The sequence below is a fragment of the Bison bison genome, unplaced genomic scaffold (assembly GCF_000754665.1).
Source record: "Bison bison bison isolate TAMUID 2011002044 unplaced genomic scaffold, Bison_UMD1.0 scf7180017864156, whole genome shotgun sequence".
NCBI classification, from domain to species: Eukaryota; Metazoa; Chordata; class Mammalia; order Artiodactyla; family Bovidae; genus Bison; species Bison bison.
The window spans coordinates 68819-78548 of NW_011494728.1; the positions used below are offsets into that span (position 1 = coordinate 68819).

The 9730-nt window shown below is 37.1% G+C and overlaps 1 protein-coding gene across 1 annotated transcript in view; it reads left to right on the forward strand.

Annotated features, from left to right (window-relative positions):
- LSM8 (LSM8 homolog, U6 small nuclear RNA associated (S. cerevisiae)) overlaps positions 1 to 8240 on the forward strand; it is a 44599-nt gene extending 36359 nt beyond the window's left edge. Inside the window, exons 2-5 of the mRNA XM_010841145.1 lie at positions 287 to 432; positions 1613 to 1653; positions 4620 to 4747; positions 7333 to 8240. Coding sequence (XP_010839447.1) covers positions 287 to 432; positions 1613 to 1653; positions 4620 to 4747; positions 7333 to 7423 — 406 coding nt within the window. The 3' untranslated portion in view covers positions 7424 to 8240. The remainder of the gene's footprint in view (positions 1 to 286; positions 433 to 1612; positions 1654 to 4619; positions 4748 to 7332) is intronic.
- The last annotated feature ends 1490 nt before the right edge of the window (positions 8241 to 9730 follow it).

Genomic DNA, 9730 nt, shown 5'->3' on the forward strand with positions numbered 1-9730 from the left:
CCTGCCGTCCCCATCTTCTCTCGACATTTCCCCATAGTAACTTCTGCCACTAAAGCCTTCCATTCAGCTATGAAACGCGCTCGCCCACCTTCTCCCCATCTTCAGGGAGCTTCTTTCTTTCTTCCACTGCCCACTCTCCTTAGTTCTCTCCGGCTTCCAATACCACCCGCAAGAAACACTGCAGAAACATACTGCACACGCGCATTAAGGTCGTCGTCGCTTTGCATCTCGGGAATGCTTGGCCGGTTTCTATCAGTCTCTGATTCGTGGAGCCTCCCTGCGGTAGTTCTCGCGGTATTTGCTGCCGCCAGTCTGCGGGAGAGGTTGCTGTTTCCTGGCGGTCCTTTCTAGCTCATCTGGTCGCCGCGGCTGTTGTGTTTCCAGTTGCCAGGTCGCGTATCATGACGTCCGCCTTGGAGAACTACATCAACCGTATCCTTCAGCCGGCTGCCGCGGGCATTAGCAAAGGCCTTGGTGAGGCCCACGTCTGCCCGGAGTGGACCAGTGCTGGAAAAGCCAGGGTTCGGGATCGGCGGAAGGTTGGGGCACCGGGCCACTGACGGGCTTGGGGCCCGGGGTGGGGATACAGAGATTAAGGATCTGAGACTCATCAGGCTCACCCCCGGGACTGGAACTCGGAGCTCCTGCGGGCCCAAGGCGTCTTTTAACTTGAGAGAAAAACCGAGCAAAACCGACATGATTATTCCGAACTTTTCCGTGTCTCTAGAAATCAATTATTGATTCACCCTTTCCATTTCCCTCGGGCCTATACGTTCACGTTTGGGAATAAGATAAACAGTTTTACCAGCTGCGGCGGTGGACTCGTAAATCTATGTGTTTGTTTTATTCATAGGCTTTGCTCAGTCTTCGAGGATAGCAAAAACTTTACAGATAATGCAAAAATTGAATATCTGCCCCTTTACCAGTTGAAATCTCAACTTTATTGTTGATGGAATTAAACTAATGCTTGCTGTTGTAATAGTTCGCCTTATGGGGCAAATAATTTTAAAAAGCCCCTGTAATAGTACTGTATGCACCATTTTATTAAAGTCTCGGAACAGAAACATTACGTTGTGCTCTCATGTACAAATTTGGGACAAAAGTGGAATGCTAAAGCTTTTTCTTTTTAAATGATGCAAGCATATTGGTACGTCTGACATTGATTATAGTTTCTTTTGAATTCCAGAAGGCAGGTCCTGGAAGACAGTGTCTTAACGTACATTAAATCATTTGACATGGAGTAGTTTAGCACTGATCCAATTTTCGTTTCAGAGATGAAGAAACAGGATTAAGAAAAGGAAAAATATCTTGCTCAGTTTTCATATTTGCAATATTCCCCCATTAAAAATGAGTACCAAACATCCCAGCTGTTTTAAGATAGAATACACTGATCTCATAAAAAGGAAATTTTTTCTATTTTTCCTTTTTTAGATTGTGTAGTTGTCACAGAGAATTAAGAACATACAGTTTTACGTTGTAAATGTGGCTGTGTTAAATAGTCGTATCTTAATTCTGTCACCTTTTTTCCTAGTAATTTAAACCATTTCCTTACCAGATTTTAAGTTTTCAGTTTGCATTCCCTCAGAAATGCTTTCCTTGATTCAGTTGTCAGGAACTGTTGCTGTCATTACTTCTGATGGGAGAATGATTGTGGTAAGTATTTGGCGTATTCATTCTCTGCTTTCTTTTAGGCTTTCCTGCCTGCAGTGCTCAGTTGTCCCAGACTTTTTTGTGACCTCATGAAGTGTAGCCCGCCAGGCTCCTCTGTCCATGAACTTTTCCAGGCAAGAATACTGGAGTGGGTTGCCATTTCCTACTCCAGAGGATTGTCCCAACTCAGAGATCAAACCCGGATCTCCTGCATCTCTTGCATTGGCAGGTGGATTCTTTACTGTGGTGCCAACTGGGAAGCCCACTCTTGTAGGCTTATTGGTTGTAAATTTTTATGTACAACCTCTGATCTTCAGTGCCTAGGCACCAGAGTACACCTGCATTGCAGTTTTCTTATGATTCAACTCTTTATCTCTTTGATAAATAGCTGCCAATCCGTTTTTGTTTTTTTTTCATTAATGAACATTGACTGTAAGTTACATACAAGGCTTCTTCTGGAAGCTGGGATGAATAACAGAATCTGCCCTCAGAGAACTTCTGGTCTAGTCTGCAGATATCTGTCTATATTTTGTATTTATCTTCCTTCATCTTTTATTTCCTTCCCCATTCAGTGCTCTGACATCTACTACATGAATCATACAATTTTGTTTTTTTAATTGTGTGTGTGTGCTTCATGGAAACTTTTTTTAAAGATTTAGGTACTACCTCTATAAAATGAACATTTAAGACATGTACAGTGTTAATCTTCAGATATTCTTAGGTTGTAGTATCTTGTGCTTCTGTAGAATAAATTATGATGAATATCTAAGTTTATTCATCTCATTTTTCCTTTTATCACTGTATCCCATTTTAATTCCAGGAAAGTCTTGGATTTTATTCCATGATTTTTGGCTGCTTAATTTCATTTATATTCATGATTGTTAACTTTCAAAAAAGTTTTAAGGCTGCTAAACTTTATTGTCTTATATAATTCATAGAATTTGTTCTTCTATCTTCCCACTCTGCAACTGCTGTTTTTGTTTTCTTTTTAATCCTTGGGATTTTTCTCAGTGGGTCCTTAAGTGGCAATTACCAAGTGTCAGACTTTGCCATTTATTAAACATATGTCATGTACCACGCATGTCACATGTGTTATATCACTTAATACTAGTACAACTCTGTGAAGAAGAATTAGCCCTGCATTCTAAGCTAAGTACCTGGATCAGAAAAAGAGTCACTTTCCCAGAGTCATATGAATGTATGTGGCAGAACCAAACTGGGATTTAAACTGGATTTGACTCCAAAGCCTAAGGCTAGTGGTCTTGCTTCCTTCTTAATCAATAGAGCTGTCATGGTTTTGTTTATTTTTTTAAGGTACCTCACATTGTATTTTGTCAAATTAAGAGAGTTTGAAATATGTTAATCTCATCTTTGAGAAGCCTATCGCTATTAAGAAATATTTGTAAATAGGTTTTTAGTTTGTGGAATTCTCTAGTTAAAAATTTTTTTTTTTACAGGATAGATGATAAATTGGAAACTTGTTTTAACTTTGTAGAAAGAAAGCCATTTAAAAAGAACATTTTGAGAACTAAGGTTCAGCAGTTCTGTATTCCTTTGACACATTGTTCACTTAATAGAATTTGTTGAGTTGCTAAGTTATGTCCGACTCTTTGTGACCCCATGGACTGTAGCCCACCAGGCTCCTCTGTCCATGGGATTTCCCAGGCAAGAATACTGGAGTGAGCTGCCATTTCCTTCTCCAGGGGATCTCCCCAACCCAGGAATTGAACCCACATATACTGCATTGGCAGGCAAATTCTTTGATGCTGAGCCACCGGGATAGCCCACTTGATAGAACGTGTGTGTCTACTCAGTTGTGTCCAATTCTTTGCAACCTCGTGGATTGTAGTCTACCAGATTCCTCTGTCCATTGAAACTTGATTAAATAGTTACTTGTAAGATGAAGCCAAGAAGCTATGTATGAGTGTGGTAACAACTATTTGCTAACTAGTTTAGTATAGTAAATACTCCACATTTTGCTTCTTTTCCAAATTTTAAGTTAACATTTTCTCTTTATCTTGGTCTAATTTTACATATTTTGAGTTTTAAAACATGAAACTGTAATAAGAGATTTAACCAACCAAAGCCATCAGTATAAGTTGATGTTCTTCAGAAACTGAAATAGCATGAGATACTATGTTGTAATATGCCCATGTCTTCCTTTATTAGGAGCCATGATTCTTCTGTAAAACTCTGAATATTTCCTTCAAGTTGTAGAACTTTCCAGTTGTTGTGATCATATTTGTGTCTACTGTTATTGTGTTATTAGGGGGATTAAATAAGTAAATCCATATGCAGCCCATAGAACACTTTGGCAAGTACTAAGTTCTCATCTAGCCTTAGCTATTACTACTACCACTTGAAGCTTGTGTATGTTTATGGGATTGATTTGAATCTCTGAAAAGTGGTAAATTATATTTGTTTGTTCATAGTAGTGTAACGTAGAAGTTCAGTGGTCTGGCTTTGAAGCTAGCCTTTCATGGTTTGGATTCTAGCTCTGCTAATACATATAATATCTACTACAAAGGGTAGAGATTGGTTGAGATAATGTGTGTAGCATGTTTACTGGCATGTAACATGTGTAATACTGTTACATTACTATAGCTGTTGTGTATAGGAGTATTTCCCTTAAGTTTTCCTTGTTTTAGTTTGTATCTTTAGAATATTCGCTTCTGGACAGCCTGAAGTTTTATACTACTTCCTTGGAAGTAAACTAGTACATGGGGTCCTTTGTAATTCTCAACAGCTCTGAGCACTAGCAGAAGCTTGGTGCCCCCCTCCCCCTTAAAAAACCAAGAGGTAAGTTTTGTGCCAAGAGTACTCTTGGTCATAAAGAGATATTTTATAGTAAACTTGTATGTATATTTAAAATAGGTCCTCCTATTGGAATACCTGGCAGCTAAAATGGTGTGGTTGAATTTACACATTCAGATAATTTGTCTTTTTTCTCTTGAATATTTTCTTTACAGGGAACACTGAAAGGTTTTGACCAGACCATTAATTTGATACTGGATGAAAGCCATGAACGAGTGTTCAGCTCTTCACAGGGAGTAGAACAAGTGGTACTAGGGTTATACATCGTAAGAGGCGACAATGTGTAAGTAAAATGTCTTTTTTAAGGCAAGTAGCTCAGACTGTAAAAGCATCTACCTGCAATGCAGGAAACCTGGGTTCAGTCCCAGAGTCAGGAAGATCCCCTTGAGAAGGAAATGGGAACCCACTCCAGTATTCTTGCCTGGAGAATTCCATGGATAGAGGAGCCGTGGGCTATAGCCCATGGGGTCGCAAAGAACTGGACACGACTGAGAGACTAACACACAGCAATATACAATAGATGCACTGCTTTGCTGTATGGAGAAGAGGTTTCTATCTACTGAGATTTGTCCATATTTCTCATAGTTAAATAGCCTGAATAGGGTCCAGAAAGAGCCCTGCCTTAACACTGGATACTTCACTGGAGGAGGTTCTTAAAATGTTTTTCCAAAATATCCCTAATTTCAGAGGAACATAAATACACCTCTGGGCTAGAGTTTGAAAATGTCTTTGAAATCTCTTGTGTGAACAGTTTTAAATAATGCTTTATAACATAGCTGAATTTATCCATTTTTTCTTTTAATTGTTAGTGTAATTGGCACACTTAAGCTGTCCCATGTTTATGTCGTGGCCTCTGTTAACTTGTGACACTGATATGGCAGTTTGAGAAGATATATTTTAGTGGTGACAGTATAAGAAAAGTGCAACAGTGTAGAGCAATACTGTCCAGTACAGTTTTAGGGGATGATGGAATGTTACATATCTGTTGTATATCTGCATTGTCCACTGTAGTAGGTACTAACCAAGTGTGTGGCCACTGGGTACTTGAAAAGTAGCTGGTGTGACTGAAGAAATGAATTTTAGGTTTTACTTAATTGTACTTAATTTTAATAGTCACATGTGGCTAGAAGCTGCTGCTGTATTTGTACAGTTATAGAGACTGGAAGATTGTTGAATCACTTTACTAGTGAGTACTGTTTAAAATTAAAACGGCTGGAAGGCAGCGAAAGATATATTAGTATCTCAGATTACTTTGTTGGACAAGTAGAATTATGGAAGAAAATCACCTTTAGATGGATAAATTATTTGATCTTTAATCAAAACCAGAGGTTTATAAAATAATCCTATAGAGATAATATTTAGGTGAAGTGAGCTGTAAAGAATGGCAGGTAGAGCCCGGGTCTCCTGACCAGAACACACTGATTGTACTGGGACTCTGCATAATAATTGAGTTTAAGATGATTTCTCTTATTTTAATTTAAAAAAAATTTCTTTTTGAAGTTCATTTTTAAAAAATTTAAAACATTGTTGTAGACCCAGTGATATGCTAGAGCCATCTTATATTGCTCACCAAAGCAGATTTTTATATTTTGGAAAATTTTGCAAGCTGATTGATTGACATCTTGTTGGTAGCTTAAAATTGGTTGTAGTAGGATTATTTTGCACTATGGCTATCAGTCAACACTGCGAATCAGCCTACCCCTTTTCCTTGGAGAACTGGTTTTAAAACATTTTTCAGCACTGTACTCTCCATAAGGATTTTAAATGACACTAGATTTTTAAAGATGGAACTGAGGTCTTGATTTGTTTCATATTGAGGAAACTGAACATATTCTTCTACAGTTTGGTATTTCTCATTTATTAAAGAACTGAAGACTTTATATAGTTTCAAGCAAAATCAGGCAAATTCTGTGTAACATATTTATCTGTAGAACTTACTTTCAGGAAAGCCAGACAAATTTGAACAACCAGTCTCTTATGGAATAATGTTTCAAACATGTCCCCTGGTCTGAATGTAACAATACCTATATCCAGCTAGAGATATTGGTTACCTAGCATGGCATTATGAAATTAATGTTATACGTATTACGTTAGTGTTGAATCAAGGAAAAAATTTGCTGACTTTTAACCCTAGTCAGTCACAAGTCATTCATATCAAAAATTATTTGTTAGATACCTAAATATCTGTTTTGTCATCTTTGTGTGCAAGAATTGCACTTCTTTTTATTGTTGGGTTTACACTGAGTAGATTGAGAAACCATGGAAGGGAAACTAATAGATATTATATTGATGGATTTAGTTCATTGAAGTTACTCAAATAATAGACACTTTTATTTGCTTATTTAGTAGTGATTTAGATTTTTGATCCTCCCCCAACCCCACCGCACCTCACCCATTCCCAGAATAGTCCTTCAGTTCAGTTCAGTCACTCAGTCGTGTCTGACTCTTTGCGACTGCGTGAACTGCAGCATGCCAGGCTTCCCTGTCCATCACCAACTCCTGGAGCTTGCTCAAACTCATGTCCATCGAGTCGTTGATGCCATCTAGCCATCTCATCCTCTGTCATCCCCTTCTCCAATAGTCCCTGGATTCAGTGAAAATCAGGATTGAAACTCTGGGGTTTTATACCATTATCTATCCCATATGTGGTTTTTTTTTTCCTTTAAAGACTTGTGACTTTCCTTTAAAGACCAGTCACACTGTGCAGTTCATCCTTTAATCTTCATTCCTGTAACAGTGTTGCCTTCAATTTGAGTTTTGTGACTTAAATATGAAAATGTTTTTTCACTTAACTAGTAGTTCTCTTTATTATCTCCTCTCAGTTTGTCAGAAATGAGATTGTTCTGATTTTTTTTTTTTCCTTAACAGTGCAGTCATTGGAGAAATTGATGAAGAGACAGATTCTGCACTTGATTTGGGGAATATTCGAGCAGAACCTTTGAACTCTGTAGCACATTGAGGAAAAACTACATATTTCAGACAGCTGTAAATCTTTGTACAGAAACTGATTATTCTGAGATTGATGGTCAGAATTTTTAGGAATGTGTAATTGTGGATTTTGACTCCATGTTGATTCATTGTAATATGATATGTAAATTAAAATATTTCTACATTTTCTTGAAAAAAACTTTTTTTTGGCCTAAATAATACACTTGGTAGCTTGGTTTTTATTTTTTTATTAAATATTAATAGTAAAGAAATCTAATGATTATTTTGAGAACTTTTAGAAAAGATATTCTACTATTTTAATATTTATGGAAAATTAGTTGAAAAGAGAAATTCATGTACTATATAAATTAAACATACAAATCAATAGTGAAGGGTACATATTTTTTTCCCTGTTTTTTTAAGTCATGGAAAGGTAAATCTTGTCTTGTGCAGCTATCTGAACCATCCCTATTTATCACACTGCCCTGCTGGTTGCTCTGTAGCACTTTAGAAATGTGGATAAAAGTGTATTTGATTGAGAAAAGGAAAAATGCTAACACAGTTGTGTATATTACCTGACAAAAATTTATTCCATATAGTCTTAAAAACCATCTTACCTTTTGAGAATTGGGGAATTTCTAGTATTAAAGGAAATTTTTTGTTATTTATAAATGTGAGTAAATACATTTTGAGGCAGTGCTTGCTATTATTATCAACAGCTTTTCATGACTCCCTAGTTCCGTAAACCTATTTAAAAAAGATGTAAACATGTTTTCTCCAAGCTTGTCAGGCCTATTCTTTGGTTGATTCTTGGAGTGAGTCAATTAAATTGATAAATGTTCCTTCTTTGCTCAACTGGTTGTGTATACTTTTTAAAGGATCCCTAGAAACAGAGCTATAAGTGGTGTTTAGATACCTAGGCTAGTCTGCAAAAATTCTCAAGACATATGTAGGCCAAAGTGCATAACTTTGTGGTAAGAATAGAAAAGTATTTATTTTCTTGTAATTCAAAATTTCAGTAGTTTCTTTTTAATGAAAGTATTTAAAGTAGAAGTTGCCAAGCCTTTTTTGTTAAGATGCAGGTAATATTTTAAGCTTTGAGGGCCATATGGTCTCTGTCACAGTTACTTAAGTTTGTTGTTACAGCATGAAGATAGCCAAAGATAATACATAATAGATGATAGTTGTAGCTGTGTTCCAATGTTTCAACAGAACTTTATTTACGATAACAGGTGGCAAGCTGGATTTGGCCTGTAGGCCACAGTTATTGACCCTTGGCTCAAAGTGAAAAATACAGGCTCAATAGGAAGAGATGGTGACTGATTTGTATAAATTCTGGAAAGGGTTTCTGGAATGGATCCTTTCAGAGTTCAGAGGTGGATTTTATTGTATTTATTTAGTAATATTGAAATCCCTACTTATTAAATATGGTAGTTCTTTTGGTTCACAAATAAAACATTTTCCAGAGGAAAATATCTTCACATTTTCACAAAACCAAGACCTGTAAGGAGAGAACTGTTAGATAGTTTTCTCCCTTGGTCATGAAGCACCAATACCCAGAATAACTTGGTTGATGTTCTGATGTTCAGGGCTGTCTCTGGGAGGATTAGAGGAAGGTTAGGTAGTATTGGCTATCCATAGATATTTGGCTTTTGTAGTATAAGGTTTTATAATCAATTTAGTTATAAAATGAAAACAATGCAAAGTGGGTAAAGCAAATAGGCCACTTTAATTAGGGATTGTAAACCAGATGTTCTGTTTAAATATATAACGTATTTTAAATTGGTCAACTAATTCCAAAAGGAAGGAATACAGCTCATTCAATTGCTAAGTAAAATGTATTCTAAGTATAAATAATGTCCAGAATCTGATGCTTTCTCCACAAACTTGACCTAACACAAATAACACACATAATCCCTTTCCCTCATAGTAACAATTTTCCTCTATATGATGTGTCCTGGGGGTAGCAGGGGATAAGATGGTTAGATAGCATTACCGACTCAACATGAATTTGAGCAAACTCTGGGAGATAGTGAAGGATAGAGGAGTCTGGTGTGCTGCAGTCTATGGGGTCACAAAGAGTCGGACACAGTGACTGAACAACAACAACCTTTTGAAATCTAAAATGCCTCATAAAGATGTATTTTCCTAATTGATGCCAGAATAATCATTCCCAAAATATAAATTGAATGTCTTTATTAATGCTTGGTAGGGGAGGTGAATGAAAATACAAAAGTGAAGTGAAGTCGCTCAGTCGTGTCCGACTCTTTGCGACCCCATGGACTATAGCCTATCAGGCTCCTCCGTCCATGGGATTTTCCAGGCAAGAGTGCTGGAG